The sequence below is a fragment of the Mus caroli genome, unplaced genomic scaffold, assembly GCF_978045245.1.
Source record: "Mus caroli unplaced genomic scaffold, Mus_caroli_1 scaffold_16, whole genome shotgun sequence".
NCBI lineage: Eukaryota > Metazoa > Chordata > Mammalia > Rodentia > Muridae > Mus > Mus caroli.
Genome location: NW_028227271.1, coordinates 5,519,296 through 5,539,681, shown reverse-complemented (window position 1 = coordinate 5,539,681; position 20,386 = coordinate 5,519,296). Strand labels below are relative to the sequence as shown.

Here is a 20,386-nt window from a genome sequence, read left to right as displayed (position 1 = left end):
GGATCCCACACTACCCCAGTCAGAAAGCACACCACGCCCCCAAGACACAAGCTCAGGAACCCAGGAAATGCCTGCACCTCTACCCACAAACCTCCAACAGTTCAAGTCCCAAGGAACACTAGAGATTAAGCAGGTGCTTGGGTCCCTGCCCTAGACAAGGGGGACAGTCATACTGCACATGTGGCCCCCAAATGGCACTTAGGGATTTGGCACAAAAAAGGACTCCTCTCCCCAGACCATTATCATTTTACTACCAAACCCCACCCAACTCCTGTGCAACCTGGGCATTACTCTCCATCCCTTGGCACAGGAAACTTGGCTTTAACGCCCGAAGACAGAGGCCCACGGGAGAGAGGCGGTCCTCGGTGGAGAGCTGAGGAACTGGAGCATGAGGACACATGGAGACCTCAAAGACAGACAGACACACACACACACACAGACACACAGACGCACACACACAACATGCACACACAGTTACCCAAACACACAGGACCTCCCTAGTGCCAGACTTAGGAGGCCGGGTTTGGGGTCAGGTCATCTTTTTTGGAACCCTGACCCTCTTGCTATTTGGCAATACAAGGGATAGAGATGTTCCATGGCCCCTGACAGCAGGCAGCAAGTGAGCATGTGGGCACACTGAGACCTCAGGTCAGTGTGGCCACCACCGCCTCCTCCTCCTCCCTGGCTGCCTGCCTGCATTCTTTGGCACCTGCAGGTGACCATCCACCATCCAGTTCCTGTTCTTCTGATGACCTCACACACACACAGGCTTGCTCTCTGGCTGGTCATTTTCACAGTACCAGTGAGGCTAGATGCCCCTTTCCCAGGAGCATGCAGGAACTGGGGCTAAACCTTCACTGTCAGAGGTCCCTTTGTTCCCCTTTGGGGACAGATCACGGGACTAGGATTTGGCAAATGGAAACATTCCCCTGAAATATGGTCGTCAGAGCTAGGTCCCACAGAACCTCCTTCCTCTGCCTTGTGCCTAAGAAGGAGAATTGGCTGGTTCTGAGAGTGCCCAAGACCTGTGCGGCGGACACAGGCAAGCAAAGGCAAGTGTTCTTCATGCCTGCCACAGTCTTTGTACAAAAAGTAGTCCCAGGAAAAAATAGGGAAAGAAAGGACCCAGCCCTGAGCCTGTTGCCCAGACAGGGAAACAATGGGCATAGAGAGTTGCCATTTAACTCTCAAACAGGAGGCTCCCAGGCCTCTGAGCTGCTTTCTCATCTGCATCCAAACGAACGAAGACCAGCCTTACTCCAATTAAGAAAGTCACTCGGATAATCCTCTCAGCGTCCCCTCCATCGCCATTCTGAAGGCAGACGAACACGGTCCAAGCGCAGCTGCTGGGGTGTTCCCTTTTGCTGTCAGCAAGATCCGGAGGCTCAGTGCCCCCCTGTCACAGCTCCACCCAGCGAGCAGAAAGTCCCACTCAATGCCCACCTTGGTCCCTTCGGTTGGATCTCAGCTGCTGCACTCTGCTAACTGCTGGGGCCCCCGTTGAGGAAGTAGGTGGTCATCTCCCCCTTTCCCTTCACCTTGACCACCCCTCGACACTCCAGCTGGTAGCCCTTGGCAGCTAGAACCTGGTACAGGTCCGTGGTCACCTAGGGAAGTGAAAGGGAAGCCTGCTTAGCCTGGGATCCTCCATGCATTGATAAGAAGCCCAGGAGTTCTCTACTGGATAAGCTCCTCTCCCGCCAACCCCGACCCCAACAGTCAGGAGAAAGGCTCCCGGCCCCCATCCTGTACAGAGACCACTGAAAGCCCTCAACACCCATCTAGCTTGGCGACATCCCCTCACCTGTATTCGGTCAGGAACTCCAGTGCTGTCCATACGACTAGAAACATTCACGGTATTTCCCCAGATGTCATACTGTGGCTTTCGGGCCCCAATGACACCTGCTACAACCGGACCCATGTTCAACCCTGAAGTAGAGACAGTAGCAAGAGACTGAGGCTAGGATGTCCCAGGGTCACTCCAGACAGTCATCTCCCCCTTGCACCCTGAGAAGAACCCAAAGGAAAAAATATCAAAGGGGACAATGATTCCTTCTGGTGGTTTAAAAAAAAAAAAAAGTTGGGGTGGGGCTGGCCGTGATGGCTGAGGTGGCTCCCTCAGTCCAGACAACAGTTGCAGCTCATCCTACTGAAGGCTTCTCCAGGCATTGGTTGCTCACGCTGCTGCCCCATCTTACAAACAAGTGAGTACGGCCACGGGGAGTCAAGCCAGACTCCGGACATATGTTATTTAATCACTGCCTTCCACCAAAGCATTTGAGCCTGACCCCACATCTCACACTGACCACACACTTAGATACCAGGCCTTTAGTCAAACGTGCCGTTAGTACTTGAACTTTTCACTGGAGTCATTTAATCTCTGAGAACCCCCACATCCCTTATCTTAGAGAGGAGCCTTGATGTACAACTTAGAGTGTACTGGACACGTCTAGGGCAAAGATTCCCAGCACACGGAAGACTCAAGTGAACGGTCTTGGTCCTCAGTATTAAACTTGACAGGGAGGTGGGAGGCAGAAACCCCACAGGAGTCCTGATGGAGAACAACCCACCCCTCCACACACGGCTTCACCCACAAACGGCCCCAGACCCTCACCGATCTTCATCTGGAAATTGTTGAAAGAGTGTTCATTGATGTGTTTCATCTGCTCCATGAGCCGCATGGCATAGTCAGCCAGCGCCGTGATGTGCGAGCGGCCAACCTGGTCATAGGTGCTGGCATTTAGCCCAGAGGCAGCCATGTAGGTGCTACCGATGGTCTTGATCTTCTCCAACTGCCGGAATCTCTCCTCACTGATGATCTGAATAACAGAGAGGAGGGGGGCGTTCCGGGGGGGGGGGGGCGAGGGGGAGGATTGGTCAAAACAGACCCAGGTCTTTCCAAAGCTCGCTCCTTGTCATACCCCTCCTCCTCCCAAGAGCCCCATTGCTTTAGTGGGTGAACCCCCTCCCTTCCGATGGCAATCCACAGTGTGGGTCTGAGAAACCAGGGAAACAGGCAGTCTAGGACCCCAGGCAAGGAACCGACTACAGAGCTTCAGAAGGTCCCCTGCAGCAGAAACACTCTGACATGGTTTGGGGAAACTGTGTCCCAGTGTGTGTGTGTGTGTGTGTATTTGGGGGTGGGGGGCTCTCCTCCAGAGCAGTGGACAGCCCGTTCCTGACCCAAGTGTCCAGGACACTCCCTCACATGTTGTTCCCATTTTCGTTCTTTGAGAGGCAATCTTGCTTGCTTGGTCTCACATAGATTTGACTACTGTCTTCCTCTTCAGTGACATCACCTGATACCTCTCCTGTCATCCCTGTCCTAGAGTCTCCTGTCCTTTTCTGCTCCTCAGCAAGGATGACCCTGCCCCATTGAGGCTGACCCCCTCGCTGTCCCTGACTGGGCGAGGGACACTCACCCGGTCTAACCTGGCTTTTCCATCCAAAAGCCTGCTCCACTTCCCTGGTCCCCAGACTGCCCCTGTTCTGCCAGTACCAGCCAATGAGCAAGCACCTCGTCAAAGTCTGCGATGATCTCATTGAGCAGCCGCAGGCACTCCACACCCTCGTTGTTTGCTTCGAGCTCCACATAGAACTCCGAGAAATTGGCGATGGAGGCAAACATGACAGCCACACATTCACACGACTGGTAGTACAGCTCATCGTTGCGGCGTTCCCGGGCCAGGAAGTGGGCGGCCACGTCCTTGGGAAGAATGTTATGCAGCAACCTCCGGTTGTATGCCTGTAGCTCCTCCATCTCCTCCTTCTCCCCTGTTGCCTGTGGGCACCACATCCATCAGCCATTGCCCAACACTCACAGAGGCTGGGTGCAGTGGCCGAGGCCAGAAGATGGGCATCACAGAGAACCACGTGAAGGAAGAAAGGCACAGGCAGAGGAGGCCTAAATGACAGGCGAAGGTGTGAAGGGAGCAGGTACAGAATGGGACAGGAGACAGGAGATAGAGACACGAGGCATGGAACCAGGGTGGGCTTGGGCAGACTCAGTCTTAGCCACTTAGCAAGAGGTGCATTTCTGGCTTGGCCCAGGCTCTGCCCCCAGAAGCCTCTCCCTCCCATAAAGGTCCATCCGAGTCACCTGTAGCTTCCACAGGAAGTCCAGGCGAGCAGTCGATTCCACCTGTTGTGCATGCAGATACAGTGCCAGGGCAAACACCAGCAGAATCACGGGGGTCATATATTTGAGCGCTACCCTCCCCACAGCTGGGCTGAAAATAATCAAGAGACAAGCTTGGTGCCTGAAGGAGATCTCTACCAGCCTCATTCTTCACTGCCCCAGGGCTCCCACTTACCAGTCCAGCCCATCAAAGGTCTCATTGGAGGAAGCCCTGGCAGGAAGATACAAAAGTCATTGGAGGCTGTCTGCTGGGAGGGATACTGGAGGGGAGACAGAGACTACATTGCTGAGCCCAGTCATGACTCAAGCCTGTGGGTAAAGCCTTTGCTCACATAAATTAGCTCAATATGAGCAAAGGTTAAACCGACTAGGAGCTCCTCCCTTAGCAGCTAAAGGTCCAGGATAAGTCGGTTATAACTCTCTAAGCCTCAGTTTCCTTGTCAGTGAAACGGGTCAACTCTAGGTACACTTCTGAAAGGTTTAGCATGTGCTTGCGGTGCCATAAGGCTTCGGGACTGTGTGTCACTGTAACAGACAGCCTGAGATGCTGACACTTACTGCTAAGAGAACTCGGGCTTAGACAGGTCAGCTCGTCTGTCCGAGGCTTACAAAGCTAAGGAGAAGCAGACCAAGGACTCACACCCAGCAGACTCTTAATTCTTCCTACCACAAGCTATGGCCACATGTCCATCCCAAAGGGCCTAAGGACACAGGGTAGGACCCTCAGAAAACAGAAGCGGGCAGAGCTCTCTGAGTTCCAGGCCAGCCTGTTTTTACAGAATGAGTTCTAGGACACCCAGGGTTGTTAGCCAGTAATAAAATAAAATAAAATAAAATAACCCAGTGGGTAGAGGAAGCACAGAACAAATGTTGAGCCCTTTTTTTTTTTTTAAGCTATCCTAAAGAGACAGGAATTTGTCACAACTGGAATTTCTTTGGGATAACTACCTGAGGCCACATTCCAGGAACTAGACCTTTCTCCCACGAGTGAGAGTTGTACATTCCAAAGGCCTGGGTACCAGAGACTCTCTGCCCAGAAGGATCCAGAAGGATCAGGGAGGTCCCCGGAGACTGAGGGACTGAGGGGACTGAGGATTAACTTACAAGCCATGGACGCTGAGCAGTAGATCATAGTTGTCAAAGATGGCGGCCGGGGGACCCAGCAAAAGCAGCACCAAGTAGGTGAACCCCAAGACGAAGGTCATGGCCAGCTTGCCGATGCTGCTGATGTGTAGGAAGACAGAGCTGGCCAGAAGACTCAGCAGCACGTTCCCGACGAAGTACTGGGGGGAGGGGGACAGCAGAGGCAGCGTTGGGTGACAGCGAAGACCAGAGAATGCAGAGCAGGAAGAACCCTACTCCCTTGCCTGACTATCCCCCCTTCCACCACCTTCAGGCCCCAGCTCCCTGTACAATCCATGCCCAGCTTCCCGGGGGTGGGGTGGGGTGGGGCGGGGAATACTTTGAGTTCCCGGCTCCCTGGTGCCCATCACTAGACCTGGCTCAGAGGGGCCGATAACTGTCTCAGAACAACCCCCTCTGCCTGAACACTGCTCGGACACCTCAGGGAAGCTGCAGGTGGGTGCGGTGCCCTCACACAGGGGAGCATCCAGTCCCAGAGAGTAATTGAGCTGTTGTAGGTGGCAGGCGGTGACATCCGCTGGTGTTAAGTTCAGCATCCGGGCGGCGCAGGTCCTTATTGGGGTGTGATTACAGGTAAACTGCAAAGGTTGGGTGCATATCAGGAAAGGTTTATGAGGGCTGAACCCAGAGGTACTTTTTAGACTAAAATCCTCAGGCATGATAAAAGAGGAAACAAAGACTAAGAACAAGAGTCAGCCCCACCCACAGGGACAGCGGCAGGCTACCCAAACGAGGGAAATACTCAGAAGGGCTGCAGTTCTGAGAAAGTGCCCGGCACGGAGCCTGGGAGATTTACCATGTTGGCGATGGCAGAGATGAACACAAGCAGAACCGAGAAGATTCCAACCGCGGTGCTGTGCACCCGTGAGCGGACGATATTGCGGGACAGGCGTTGCAGGGCCTTGGGGAAGAACTGCCACAGCAAGAGTCGGAGGAGTTAGAAAATGCATCAGCGAAGGAAGACCAGCCAAGAACAGGGTCTAACAAGACACATGGCCACCCTCTCTCCCTTTCCCATGGGAACCGGATCCTTCGCCAACAGTCTCAGGGAAGTCCCCCTACTTACAGAACCACAGGAGCACACGGCACAGATCAGCACAGTGACCAGCAACAGCAGGAAGATAGTGGCATAAATCCCGAGTATCAGGGTAGAGCTGGAGCAGGGTAAGGTTGAGGGGGGTGGAATATGAGTAAAACTGGGGTGTCCTGGTCCTAGCTCCAGAACAGAGCTGAGGCCAGCAGTTTGCATGGGTGTTAGGGGCGTTAACAGAGGGACTCACTATGGGAATACAAGGAGCTGGATAAAACAGATGAAGCAAAAAACCAGGAGGGCACAGGCGACGTAGGCTCCGAAGCGAGGATCTACTTTCCGTGAATACTGAGGGAAGAAAGGAGACCGAGTTGGGTGCTGAGTCCTGCCCTGGCAGGCATTTTATGGACAGTGAATAAGAGGGTAATACAAGGGCCTTGGGAGGAACACATGGCCCAATTTATATTAATTTCCATCCTAGGCTGTAGTCTCTTCCCATTCCTGACATGTCCTCCTGTCCCTCAGTGTGTGTCCAGTCTCCCAGCCAGGCCCTCCCTCCTTCCAGCCCTCTCTTTTTTGCCCTGTATCCCCCAAACCTTCTTCTCAAGATCCTCTCTCTGGAAGGTGAGCAGGAACCGGCGCACATGGTCCTTACGCAGTTGGTCGATGCTTCGGGCATCAATGGCTCGGCCCAGGAACTCATCCACCTCATCTTCAGGGTTCAGAGCATCTTGGGCACCCCGGCTGATAATGGGATGCAGGTTTTACCAGGTGCATGAATAACACCACAGGACAAGCAATGACAAGGGCAGGGTTCGGGCCACAGCAAGGGAAGGCTATTCGAGCTGTGTGTGTGGTACCTGCTCCCACATCTTACTAGAAACAGGAGGTCTCAGTTCCCACAGCCCATCCCAGGCTGCAAATGCCTTCTCCCAACCTCCCCCGACCCGTCCCATAGGCCGACTTACTTGTCTTTGCTAGAGTCATCAATGCCCTGGAGAAAGAAACGGGATGTGTGAGGGGGACAGGAGCTGAGCCATTTCAGTACTAGGTCAAGAGGGTCCCCACACACACTTAGGGAGAAATGAGGCCCTTTGGGTGGAACTACCCCTCTGCTCCCAGTTTTAGGACACAAACAGAGTGGAGGAGCCAGTTATGGGAAGAAAGGGGACACTTTGAGGGAGACCAAAAATTGAGGCCCCCCAGGTCATGGTTCAGAGAGCCCCTCACCATCTGGCGGAATGCCTTAGAGTCCTTGGTCCGGGAGAAGGCACGGTCAGGAACCCAGCGGGGCATCAGTCCTTCCATGGAGTTGGCCCGCGTCCGCTGAAGCTTGGCCAGCATGGCTTTCTCCTCTTTCTGTACGGTAGCGTGAGTACAGGCTCAGAAGCAGAACCCCAAGAAGGCTTTTGCTAGCACCTCCCTGTCTGTTCCTTTCCCTTACCCCCCCAACCCCCCACCCCCGGTCCCACCGGTCCTGACCCGTTTTTGGCTGGCGCCTAGTATGAGGAAGGTCTCAATGCACTGCTCCTTGAGGTACGCATTGCGCTCACCACCACGGCCTGGCTCCACCTCATAGTCCCCGTTCAGGTACTGCAGCGTAGCCCGAGTGATGTGGATGCGGCTGTAAGGGGCCAGGAGGTTAAGACTCTGGCTCTCTCACCCAGCCTCCCAGCCACTCACCCCCTGCAACCAACTAGACCCTTCTTCCTTCTACTTACCCGGCCCGGCCCCCGGCCTCCATGTGGTTGGCCAGGGTCACATCATTGGACCAGACGTCGAACTGCCATTTCCGTAGGCCAAGGACGCCGCAATGCACACGTCCGCTGTGGATGCCCACGCGCATGTTCACGTTCACACCTGTTACCTCACGCACCAGCCTGAGAAGAAGACGGAACTCTAGATCAGCCCCAAGCTGTCTTCTTATCCTCTAGTCAAAAGCCCAAGCTGAGGCAGGCGGGATGGCTCAGCAGTAAACGCACACTTGCCACCAAGCCTAACTAAGTCTGATCATTCCTGGGACCCATACAGTAGAATAACAACAGCTCCAAGGTGCACACACACACACCACACACACAGACACACACACAGACACACACACAGACACACACACAGACACACACACAGACACACACACACAGACACACACACACACACACACAAAGACTAAATAAATAAATGTAGTTAAAAAAGAATCCAAGCAATCGAGGCAAAGACAGAAGCAGAAGGAAGGACAGACTAGATGTGGGAGGAAGCTACCTGGGACTCAAGGACAAAGGTTTGAGAACCTCATTCAGACAGGGGCTGCCATCATCCTGTAGGACTGAGCCCACTCCAGCCTGCCCAGCTGGTGTTCCCTTCAGCCATCTCTACTGCTCCAGCTCCCAGCACTTTCCAGCAGGCTGGGGTTGGGAACACAGGGGTCTTCACACAGACTGGAGAAAGACCCACTCCCTCCCCAGTCATAAATGCATCTCAAAGATAAAAGAACTACTTAGAGTAATGTCCCAAAGACACATCAGAGTGGGAGCCCCCCGGGCACCCACAGTTCCAACAGGCCCGGGAAGGGGAACTGCTTACGAGATGGCTTCGATCATGTCTACCCCCATCTCCACACAGCAGTGGGCATGGTCTGCCCGGGCCTCGGGCAGCCCTGACACGCAGTAGTAACAGTCCCCTAAGATCTTGATCCGCAGACAGTGATTCTCCTAAAGGGGGAGAGGTGGGAGATCACCTTGCTTTCCTGGTCACCCAGCATACCTGGGCCTTCACCTTCAATGCCACCTCTACCCCCACCCCACCCTCCAACCGCCACCATCAACACCCTTGGCGCCACCTGGAAGCCCCAGTGCCCTCACCGCAGCCAGCTTGTCAAACCGCGCAAAGAGCTCATTCAAGGTCATGACCAGTTCCTGTGCAGTGCACTGGGAGGCCAGGCTGGTGAAGCCCTCAATGTCCGCAAATAGGATGCTGTGGACAGCAGCGGGAGAGACATGGACCTCATTGTAGCCCCCCAAGGGTTCCTTGGTACCCTGCAACCCTCAGGGCAGAGTCCCCTCCCGGCCCCACCTACCTGACATTATCATGCTTCTGGATGTAGATCTTATGGAACATCATCTCTTCTTTTTTTGTGTTGATGTCTTCTTTCATCTCCATGGCAACGTGCTGGGGCAACACCGATAGCAGCAGCCGTTCCTAGACCAGTGGTTCCAACCACTATCCTCTCTGCTTTTTCTAGTTTTGATTCTTCTTGTTCCTTTCACATCCCCAGAGCCCTCCCATCCCCTCTGTGACCTGAGCTTCCCTTTCTGACTTTGACTTGACACCACCTAACCCTGCCCTCCAAAGTCACCCCATCCTGGCTGTCTCTAAACAACCTCCACTCAATCCCTCAACGCATACCTGAATTCTCTCTCCCACCCCTAAACAGAACAGGAGCCCCCCTTCCCCCCAAGGGCTTTTGTGATGCACAGTCCTTGGGGACCCTTCACACTGAGTTCCAAAGCATCACAAGGTCTAATCTACAAGGCACTGGGGGTGAAGGCATGGAACACCCTAACCAAGGGAAGCGGCCCCCACCTGCTGACGGTTCTCATGCTGTAGGTGCAGCCGCGCCTGGATGTAACCTCGGGTCTCCTGAAAGGCTTGGCGCTGAGACACTTCAGCAGGGTAGTGTGTGCAGACACCGATGGCATTGGTGCAGAGGAAGAGCACCACGTTAGCACCGAGCTGTTGGGAAGGCGGCAGAGGCAGATGAGTAACCACCTGCCCGGCACACACACACACACACACACACACACACACACACACACACACTAGCTCTCTCAGCACACACTGTAAGCAGGAAATAAAATCCTGCACCCTGTTTGTCCCTAAGCTGCACCATCTCCAGGCTACTCTATTCCCCCATACAGATCCCAGCCTGCCTAGATCATTCTGTGGCCGGAAAGATAAGCTTTTCACAGCTTCAGGAGCAGCAACACCAACCACAGCCACACAGGTCATGGGCCCAGCCCTGGCACCCTATAATCTCCTGCCCCACAAACACCCCTGACAAAAGACGAATGTCCCTTCTGCGTGTAGTCCTCCTTACAGAGCAACGCTAGGCAGCTCTGAGCTTCCCATCCTCTTCCAAGTGAACCAGGACAGGTCGCTTCCTCTCTCTAGGTCTCCACTTAATCATCGATCACCCCAACAGGAGGAGGAATGTCTCTAAAGCCTCCCGCAGCCCAGCGGACTGAATAGCAGAATGACTGCTATTGGGTTTTGCTGTTGTTGGTTGGCTGGTTGAATTTTTGAGATAGGGTCTCACTATGTAACCAAGCTGGCCTTCAACTCACTAAGCAGTGACCCTTGGCTTAGATTCCCGAGCGACGGGATCATAGGTGTAAGCTAATACTACTGCTGTTAGTCCAGTAGCCGGTTTGCTAGCCACCTGCAACGTCTAGGATCTGGAGGGAGGATGCATTCCACATATTGACCGATGAATTTATTTTTACAAGTCTGTGGACCAGGTAACAGTACCCCACTTCACCACGGCCGAGTGACTCAAGAGCCCAGTAGCTTGCCCAAGATTGCACGGTTGGTTGTGGTTGGCAGGAGACTTGAATCCTGCCTGGACAATCAGATTCCAAAGCCTTTGTCCTGATTCCACTATCTAACATATTCCAGATGTCTAAAGCTCTTTTTTTTTTTTTCCCCAGACTCTAGTTCTTGAAGGCCAGGCTCAGAGCCCCTCCTTGGCAGCTATCAGTTCTACTCACAGAGAGACCGCAATGGCCACCTCTATCACAAGATAGGGCCGGGCGTGGTGGTGCACGCCTTTAATCCCAGCACTCGGGAGGCAGAGGCAGGCGGATTTCTGAGTTCGAGGCCAGCCTGGTCTACAGAGTGAGTTCCAGGACAGCCAGGGCTACACAGAGAAACCCTGTCTCGGAAAAAAAAAAAAAAAAAAAAAAAAAAACAAGATAGGATTCACCTCCTCTCCTGTCCCCTCCTCTTCCTCCTTCCCCTCTCTCCCCTTCCCCACCTCTTACACACACACACACACCTCTGCAAGACCTCATGCCTAAGCCCCCACCCTCTGCAACACCAGTCCCAAACCACAGTCAGAACAACTGACTAGCAAATACCGTCTGAGGCATGCCCGCTTCAGTGTTGCTGGAGCCTTGGGGGTTAACTGGCTCTGGGACTCCACCCAAGCTGGATGGGGCAGGGCTATGGTTCTGGAGAAAGCAGGGAATGCTCACTAACTGCCCTGAACCAGAACTAGACCTGCAGACCTGGACAGGACATTTAATCTTTGATTCCTCCGTGTAAAACCGAGGTCCGGCTAACCCCCGGACCCTCTTGGACTGGCCTTCAGCTGCCCTTCCCAGTCCACGAAGCTTCCAGAGAATCCACACAGAGCTTCCCCTCTCAGCAGCAGGGGTGAAGAGGGGGCACTCTATCTCCCTTGGGGGCTTCTAAGAATAGCCCCCAGTGGGGGGCAGGAGGGGGGGCAATCCAGGCAACTTCCCTTGCTGGCCCCAGGAGCCCAAGAGGAAAATGTGAGTCACAGCGGAGGGATGGGGAAGAGGGATGAGAGACTGAAATAACCACACTCATTCCTATCTACCGTGAGAAAAAAAAATGGATGCCAAGGCTCTGGAGGCCACCCCAGCCTAGTCACTGCTCCGGGTGTCTCAGTGAGTGCATCAGAAAAAAAGTTCTTCCTTCAGACACAAGTGGGGCTGGACCTGGGAAGGGATTGCCCAAGGAGGCTACAAGCCCCTACTCCATGCAGAAACACTCACAGGCCCCACTGGGCACGTGAAGTGGTTCTCAGTTCTGAGACACTGCAGATGGGCAGAGAAGCACAGTTTTCTCTACTATCCCAGGAATGTGGGGACCCCACGGGGTGGAACTGAAGCCAGGCACCCTGGTGAGGTAGGAGGCTGGCAGTTCGGGCCTCCCAGGCCCAACCTCCCCCATCTATCAGGCACAGGGCTGGGCCCTGGGCGCCAGGCCAGCTGAGAGCAGGGAAGAGTCACACACCCACCTTCTGGCAAGTCTGACAGGGGTGGGGGGTGGGGGGGAATACCACATCACTCCTGAGCATCTTCTCCCCCAGAAGAGCCGTTCACCCCAAACCCCCACTTCACAGGCAACCAAGAAGAGAGCCTAGGGACTAGCTAGCACAGAAGGGTCTGTCCCTTTAAGAGGCCTGACAGTGCCCTGCGGGGACTCTGCTCCACAACACACTAGCTATAAAGTTACTGTTAAAAAGGTGTGTTCTGTTCCAAGCGGGGAAGGGCATGAAGCTCAAGCACCCAGCTCCTCACCCCAGGAGCCCCAAGCAACTTTCTCTCTGTTTATGAGGCCATGGTGAGCCACAGGCCACAGCTTCTGGCAAGGAGTAGAAAGGCCTTGCTTATGGAAGCTTTGCAAAACTACCTACAGCTGCTTCTTCGTAGGGGTAACAACAAGGCTTGAGTCTCATTGGTTACCAAGAGGTCAGGGAGACCTGCACATGGCATGTCTACTGACCTAGACCAAAGAGCTGAAGACTGGCCTGTGGTGACACACTACAGACCTGTTCCTCTTCAATGCTCACTGATACAAGTCCCAAGCAGAGGCTAGCCGGCGAAGCCTGGCCTGATTGATCTAGACATGGCTATATCGATACTGTGTCCCTCCATCAGCAAGTTCCCTTTCCCACCCTCACTCTGTCACACCTACCTGCTTCCAAAGGAAGGGGTCGCTGCTGTTGAGCTGCCAGGCCAAAATCAAATGCAGAGTAGAGAGGCCCAGGCCGCTGAGCACTGCGGCTCGCATGCGAATGGGAAGAAGGGTGTAGGTGATGTAGACGAAGAACACGGGGCACCAAAGGCCCGCCGAGGGGCTGTGTGGATTGGCTGCCAGGGCACCCCCGACTTGCACAGCTGCTAGGATGCCCAGGACCACATAGCTCACCACCCACATGGAGTCCTGGCGGAAGCTGTGTCGGTTACACACCACCATGAGTACCACAAAAAGGACGGAGGCACAGGTCAGCAGGGCCACGTAAGCAGGCTGAGGCTGGGCAGGCGCAGCGTGGAAAGTCAACAGTACAGCCATGAGCAGCACCAGCACCGCCATGAGCAGCGTGAGGCTGCTCTGGTTCATCTGGAAGAAGTACCGCTGGTACAGCCGCTCCAGTTTGGCAGAGCGGAACTGCTTAGACTCGAACACCTGCACAAGCCGGTGCCAGCAGGACGGACCGCTCCGAGGCGATGTATCCGGTGCCACTTCAGCTGTCCCCATCGGTGTGGTCACCTCAGTGTCGTCAAACCCCAAGGCCACTGACCGCAGCCCCAGCTCCACACCCCTGCCCGGGCCCGCCCTCCTGATGAAGGCTTCATCCTGCCAGGGGCACCGAGTGTGAGCTGCAGGAGTGGGGCTGGGTGGCTCCGCATTCTTGAGGCAGCTCATGTAGCGGGGTGCGCAGAAGCCACTGGCTCGATTCGCATGGCGTGGGCGCTTCTGCCCATTGCGTTCCCCCCAAGCTGTTTTCCGTTCATCCACTTTGGGAACCAGGAGGCCACTAAACCATGACATGCTGCCGGGAGGAGAGACAGGGAATGGTATTAATACCACTGTGTGGCCGCAGCCACCATAGTAGCCTGTGACCTGAGCGCTTCCTACAACTCTGGTCTTCATTCCCACCATCTTCCCCCCACCCCCACCCCCGTCCCCCTTCTCCCGCCCCCCTTCTCCCTCTTGCTCCGGCGCCCTGCTCGCTCTGGCGCTCTGGCCCGTAGGTTTTTTGTTTGTTTGTTTCTCGATGGTTGTGAGCCACCATGTGGTTGCTAGGATTCGAACCCATGACCTCCAGAAGAACAGTCGGTGCTCTTAACTGTGGAGCCATCTCACCAGTTCCCATTCTTACCGTCTTGATAAAACTGCCCGGGGAGAGGCAGCTGCACCCCCACTCAAAGGTAAGGAACACAGACACATGGAAAAGACCCAGCAACCATATAAGTAAAAGAACTGAGAGCTAAATTTTTAAGAGCACTGCCCATACTTCTGAAGGACTCTGGTTCGATTCCCAGCACCCACAAAGCAGATCTTACAACTGTTTATGGCTCCAGCTCCAGGGGCTTTGACTTTCTCACGCAAACACGCATGAATGCAAAACACCAATGCACATAAAAGCATATTTTAAAAACTTGAGCCGGGTGTGGTGGCACACGCCTTTAATCCCAGCACTTGGGAGGCAGAGGCAGGCGGATCTCTGAGTTCAAGGCCAGCCTGGTCTACAGAGTGAGTTCCAGGACAGCCAGGGCTACACAGAGAAACCCTGTCTCGGAAAAGAAAACAAAACAAACTATACACAAGCCTAATACATCTTGTCAACAGAATATGTTCTGCTGTGAACTGTTGATAGTTGACCTCTATACAAAAGGGATTCTTTCCATATCCTTCCTTCCTTCCTTCCTCCCCTCCTTCCTTCCTTCCTTCCTTCCCTCCTTCCTCTCTCTCTCTCTCTCTTCAGCAAACTAAATTCAATTTCTCCCACAGGTCACAGTTTAAACGTTACTCCCTCACGGAAATTCTCCCAGCCCCACCCCTAAGACTACGTTTGGTCCAGTTTAACCTCTGTTCATTTCCTCCACAGTCCTTATTGCCATTATAATTAAATCCTTTCTCGTTTAACGTACGCCTCCGTCCCGGGGACTACACGCTTTGTGCATGTAGAAACTATACCTAATTTTGTCTAGAGCTATTGGGGCTAACAGTAGGTGCTCAATAAACGTAGGAGCAAACAATAAGGAGGAAAGGAGGGAGGGGAGTGTGGTTCGGTGGTAGAATGCCTGTTTAGAACGCACAAGGCGTTGGGTTCCACACTCAGTACCACAAAGAGCTGGGTGGAGAGCCGACAAGGAAAAAGAACATGGATGCTTTAGAGCAGTCCACATGGAGTAACGGCTAATTCTGACAGTCTGGGTTCCTTGTCTTCCTTATCACACCTGTCACACCAGCCTGTCTGCTGTTCCCCAGTGTGCCAGGCTCTGCCCAGGCTGGTACCGTGGTACTTGCTGTTCCCAACTGGAATGGGAGCTCCTTTAGGTCACAGCCCAAGTCCCTTATCAGCTCTGCTCTCTCACAGCCTTTTAAAATAGCAACTCCCTTTCCTGGGGCTCCGTATCTCCCTCCCCAGCTTTATAATTTTTCTCTCTCCGCAGCTCTTATCAGCAACTGCCGTTCTATAATTTTCCTTTTTCTTATTTGCTCGTCGGCACTCCTAACAGCCGTGCCAACTTGGGAGAGCCAAGGATTTGGGTGTTTGGTTGTGTCCTGTGGTGCCCACCGCTCCTCAACGTTTGCTGAGCGGATGGATGGCCGGCCGCTAGCTATATTATATTTTCTCTCTGTCGTAAACTTCCAATATCTTTTCACATGCCTAATTTCATGTCTTCTTCACCAAAGGCCCGTGAAGCTTGTCCTACGGCCGCCCAGGGCAGATTTGAAAGAGGAAAAAAACAAAACAAAAAACAAAAAAACGGAGAGCTGACATCCAGAGCAGTTTTCCATGGTTCACCCTGGTCATAAAGACGCCGGACAACTAAATCGGACTTAGATCCTACATTTTCAGAAAGAACACGCCTTGAACTGGGTGGATGACACCATGACAATCACCTTACCACGTCTCCCGGCTGAGCCCAGGTTGAGAGTGTGAAAGCCATTTACGCCAACCATATACGATGCCACCATCAGAACCAAACTCCTCCATGCTTCAGGGCACCCTGAGGGGGCCCCTTGTCCTTACACCCACTGAGCTGGCAGCCCTGACATTTGTACTCACTAGAGAACCAGAGAGAAGCTTACACAGCGCCTGCCCCAGGTGGCCACAGAGCCAGAGGCTTAGGAGGGATGAACAACACTCCAAGCAGCTGCCCGGAGGAACCCAAAGCAGAAGGTAAGCCAGGGGTTTCTTCACACTCCATCTCTAGATCTCCCTCAGCCACGTTCTGCCAGCGCCCCTACTACATCCACAGGGCAGCATGCCCTTCAACTTCTTAACACCAATAGCACCATCTTGAAGGACAGATCAGAAGTACAAGATTTCAGGTCAGGCTGGCATTTGGAAAAGGTCACCAAAGAAAGCCTGGAAGCAAGATCTTGAGCACAAGATCAGGTTTCAACTCTTAAAGCTGAGACAAGCGACAAGCACTCCACCTGTCTCCACCTCACCTGAAGTACGAGAAGGGGATGAGAGACTCTTAACAATTCCCTGCCACACTACACACTGTAAACAAACATTAGTTCTCTCACCGTACAAACCTTTGAATGCAGATCTCTGTCAGTGTCCAAGAGATGGAAAGACAACAGTCATGAGTAAGAATGCGTATCCCTCCAGCCAGTCAGATGCCTGCCTATCAGGCCCCATGTCCCCTGCTGTCAGTCTCCAGAGCTGCTGGAGACAGAACACAGAGTGCAGATTCCCACTATGTCACACACACACACACACACACACACCCCTCCCCAACACACTCCACACACCATGACATTTCTCTTCCCTTCCGCCTCCTCCCATTCTCCAGTCCCCTTCCCCGTTCTTATCTCCCCACCACTACCACTGGCCCAGATCTCTATTCCCAGAGGACCTGTTTCTGGCCGTGTTCCCAGCCCCCTGGAAGCACATCCTTGCATCTGGCTCATACTCACAGAGGAAGGGGCAGACGCTATCAGGGAAACATATGACCCTTCAAGAACACTCTGACTCCCCAAGGGGATAACTCTGTAACTGTTCAACCAAACTACAAACGTCCCACCCTGAGCTCTCAGGCACTGCCCACCCTAAAGGACTCACAGGGCTCCTCTATGCCAGCTTCCTAGAGAAGAAAACAGAAGGCATTGTTCCAAGCCACAAAACTTCTCTCTATGTTCCCCGAATCCCCCTGTTCGGGAACCCCTCACCACAAATTCCAAAAGTGCACACCGAATCTCTTTTCTGCCTCTGGGCTCTTGAGCCTTGTGCCCCTTGACCCCCTTCTCCCCTGAGTCCTTTGCTCTCTCTCACAGATGTGCTATTGCATATACAACCAGCCCCCACAACCAAATCATGTCCACTCAGCCCCAAGTGCCATAGTCCCAGGGCCAGATCTCAAGTCCCTCCCAAATCCTGGTCCTTCCGCCTGAGACCAGGGTCTGAAAGTCAAGACTTGGCTCTGCCCACGACTTTGCCCAACCCTCATCTTTCTGGCCACCTCTCAGCCACCACATCCCCAGGGTCTATCCACCTCTGCCCTTGTTGGCAAAATGATTTAAAAGTCTTCAGAAAGTTCACACAGAAGATTATGCCCCGGGGCGGGGGGGGGGGGGGAGAAACGACCCAACACTCTGAAACCCAGCTTTTATAATTTCCGGGCCTTTCCAGTTGTAGAAGAACTTCCCCAGGGCCTATATCTGTAGGTTCAGGGCAGCCTTCTTCCCAAGCCCTGGTTCTCCCTAAGGACCAAAAAGGTTCCCACAGCCAGCCAGTTCCAACCACACAACACCCCATCAGGCCCCCTGGCTACAGAGACACTCTGGGGAGACACAGGTACCCGAAAGGCTCTCCCACCGCCTAATCTTAGCACCTCTGGTCTTTCAGGCAGGCCGCTGGGCCTACTCTGAATAAAGTCTGTCCACACCCCACCCCACCCCTGCCCACCCCGCAACAGGCCTTGGGGAAGTAGGCACTGACACTACCCTTTCATTCCAAAGGTTCAGGGCGAGGGCAGGGCGAGGGGCCTCCCTCTCCTCTCAGCGCCTTCTCAACACTCCAAACTCACCCCCTCATCCCCGATGCCAACCTCTGGGGGCATCCCCTCCCCTCATGCACGCCTTCTCCCCTTCTCTGGACAAGCCTGGAAACTCTGGCGAGTGCAGGAAGGAAAGCTCGTGGCATGGAGGGTGGCAGCTTCCAGAGCTGTCCCCCGGCCGGCCCGCGGAGCCCCGGGTCCCCATGTCCTCCAGCACTTCCCAGGCGCCCTGCAACTCTCGGGACTCTGCTGTCGCAGCAGGAGTCCGATCCCCCACGCTTACCTGCCGGGGAGGTCGGCGCCTGCCCCGGGCCGCCGCCCCGCCGCGCCGCGCCCGCGGGCTCCGGCCGGGAGGGCCGGCCGTCCCGCCGTCCTGCTCCGTGCCCGCGCGTCCCCGCTGTCCCGCCCGCCCGCCTGCCGCGCGGCAGAGCCTCCGGCCCTCGCCCCCTCCCTTGTTGTCCAGCGCAGCCGCCCTCTACCCCGGATCCAGAAGTCCCCTCCCCGCCGGCTCCCGGACTCCCCGCCTTAAAGGCACAAGCTCCTTTTGTCTGGGCACCCCCTCCCCCTCCCAGAGGCGGGGGCACAGCTGCCCACTCCCCTCCCCGGGGCCGGGGTCGGATGAACGAGGCCAGAGTCTCTCGCGCCCCCTCCCCTGTCCGCTGGATCCTCCCCGGGTCTCCGACGAACAAGCGGCCACTGTTCTGGGCTTCAGACCCCGCGGGAGGGTCGGTGCGCCCGCCCGCTCGCCCGCCCGCGCTCCAGCCTCCACCCAGGGCGGCATCCTGCAGGGTGCCCTCCACCCTCACCCGGGGGTCCTAGGAAGCCGGCGAAGCCACCCGCAGGCGGCGAAGATGCCCGCCCCGCCCAGAGGGTCGGCTTCCTTCCTGTCGGGGTGCCCTGCGCCCCCTCCTCACCCAATCTTCCTCCCGGCCCCAGCCCCCACCGTGCCCGTTCGCCCTCCCTCTTCACCGCGGCCCCGGCGGGAGCTGAGTTTAATAATTAATTAAGATTTCATTCCACAAGGCGCCAGGTGTGTGCGCCTGGCACCCGCTCGCCTGCACCCCACTTCTTTCCGCTTCCCCAACCCTCTGGGGCGCCGGGCCCGACGCAAACCTGCTGCGCACAGAACCGGATCGGGCTGCGGGCAGGGGCATTCTTGGTGCCGCCCTCTGGCCCCAGGCTCTCAGGGGCAGCCCTTCCCCCGCACCTGCCAACTGGCAAAGTCCCTCCCCCGGCACCTTTTACCTAAAGGGTTGTGTTCCTTTGATGTGGGGGGCTGGGGTGCATTGCCAGGTTCATGAACTGAAAAATTGTTCCGGGATGTTTATTTATTTCCCTCGCAAGCAGCTGCCCAAGTTACCTGGGAGATGGGAAAATCATGTGAAAGCTACTTTAACCCTTTGAGGTGTAGAGTGGTGGAACCAGAGAGAAGGGCTCATTCCGGGGATGTGAGTCTGGCTTAAGCTTGCCTTGAGTCCCCTCCCCAATCCCTCGGCCAGACTCGTAGCTACAGCCCCACCTGCTAGTCCTGTCCCGTCCCGCCCCCGAGACTCAGCCGAGCTCCCCTGCAGCCTTGTCTTTCAGGACCCAACTGTCTAACCACCCCAGATCCCATGTAGGATCCTAAACTCAGGTCAACACTTGTGGTAAGGAAAAAGTCTTTGAACTAATCCCTTATCCAACGTCTATCACAAAGGCTGTAGACGCCTGGCATAGTGGCACATGCCTTAGTGGATCTCAGAGTTCGAGGCCAGCCTGCTCTACAGAGAGTTCCAGGACAGCCAGGGATACATAGAGAAACGCTGTCTCAAAAACAAAAGCAAGCAAACAAAATTACGGTGAATACAACATCCCTTACTATCTCAGAGCATCATCCATAAAATGAGTATAATCCTCCTGCCCTTTCTCACAGGCATCTCAGGTTCAGACAGGAAAATGCTGGTTGTAATATTTGAAAATAAGAAAGTAGAGAACTGGAGACGGGTCGGTCCTCAGTTTGGCTCCCAGTGCTTACCCCAGCTCCGTGGAGCTGGACATCCTCTTCTGGTCCCCAAGGCACTGGAACACTCATAAAGACGAATTAAAATACATATTTCTTTTTTAATGAGGAAGCGGCCATGTATTCTGCCATGTATGGTTCTCGGCTGGTTGGACTGTGCAGTGGCTTTTGGGATCTCTGCCTGACTCGTCTCTTCACGCAGCCATTGCTTCCATTGCTATCTAGACTTCCTTCCCATCAGAATCAGGAGGACCCCATGGTTCCCTTTTTGAAATAACGTAGCTTGGAACCAGTGGGGTGAATGCAAT

General features: G+C 54.7%; 1 protein-coding gene across 8 annotated transcripts; it reads right to left on the bottom strand.

The window, feature by feature from the left end:
• Positions 1-230: 230 nt before the first annotated feature.
• Positions 231-19,347, bottom strand: Adcy6 (adenylate cyclase 6). Of its 8 annotated transcripts, none has more exons than XM_029469761.2 (22): positions 19,325-19,347; positions 13,032-13,890; positions 9,891-10,040; positions 9,385-9,506; positions 9,170-9,281; positions 8,892-9,019; positions 8,033-8,191; positions 7,794-7,935; positions 7,542-7,670; positions 7,280-7,305; positions 6,908-7,055; positions 6,562-6,659; positions 6,348-6,435; positions 6,078-6,194; positions 5,701-5,859; positions 5,243-5,421; positions 4,314-4,349; positions 4,100-4,229; positions 3,518-3,781; positions 2,615-2,819; positions 1,805-1,929; positions 231-1,607 (listed from the first exon to the last, which is right to left on the bottom strand). In XM_029469761.2, the coding sequence occupies exons 2-22, from the start codon at positions 13,887-13,889 to the stop codon at positions 1,482-1,484; spliced, it is 3,501 nt and encodes a 1,166-aa protein (XP_029325621.1). In that variant the 5' UTR covers position 13,890; positions 19,325-19,347; the 3' UTR covers positions 231-1,481. The 8 variants fall into 8 exon arrangements, with proteins under 8 accessions (XP_029325621.1, XP_021038473.1, XP_021038477.1 ...); XM_021182814.2 differs by lacking the exon at positions 19,325-19,347 and adding an exon at positions 19,193-19,271; XM_021182818.3 differs by lacking the exon at positions 19,325-19,347 and adding an exon at positions 18,363-18,550.
• Between the last annotated feature and the right edge of the window lie 1,039 nt (positions 19,348-20,386).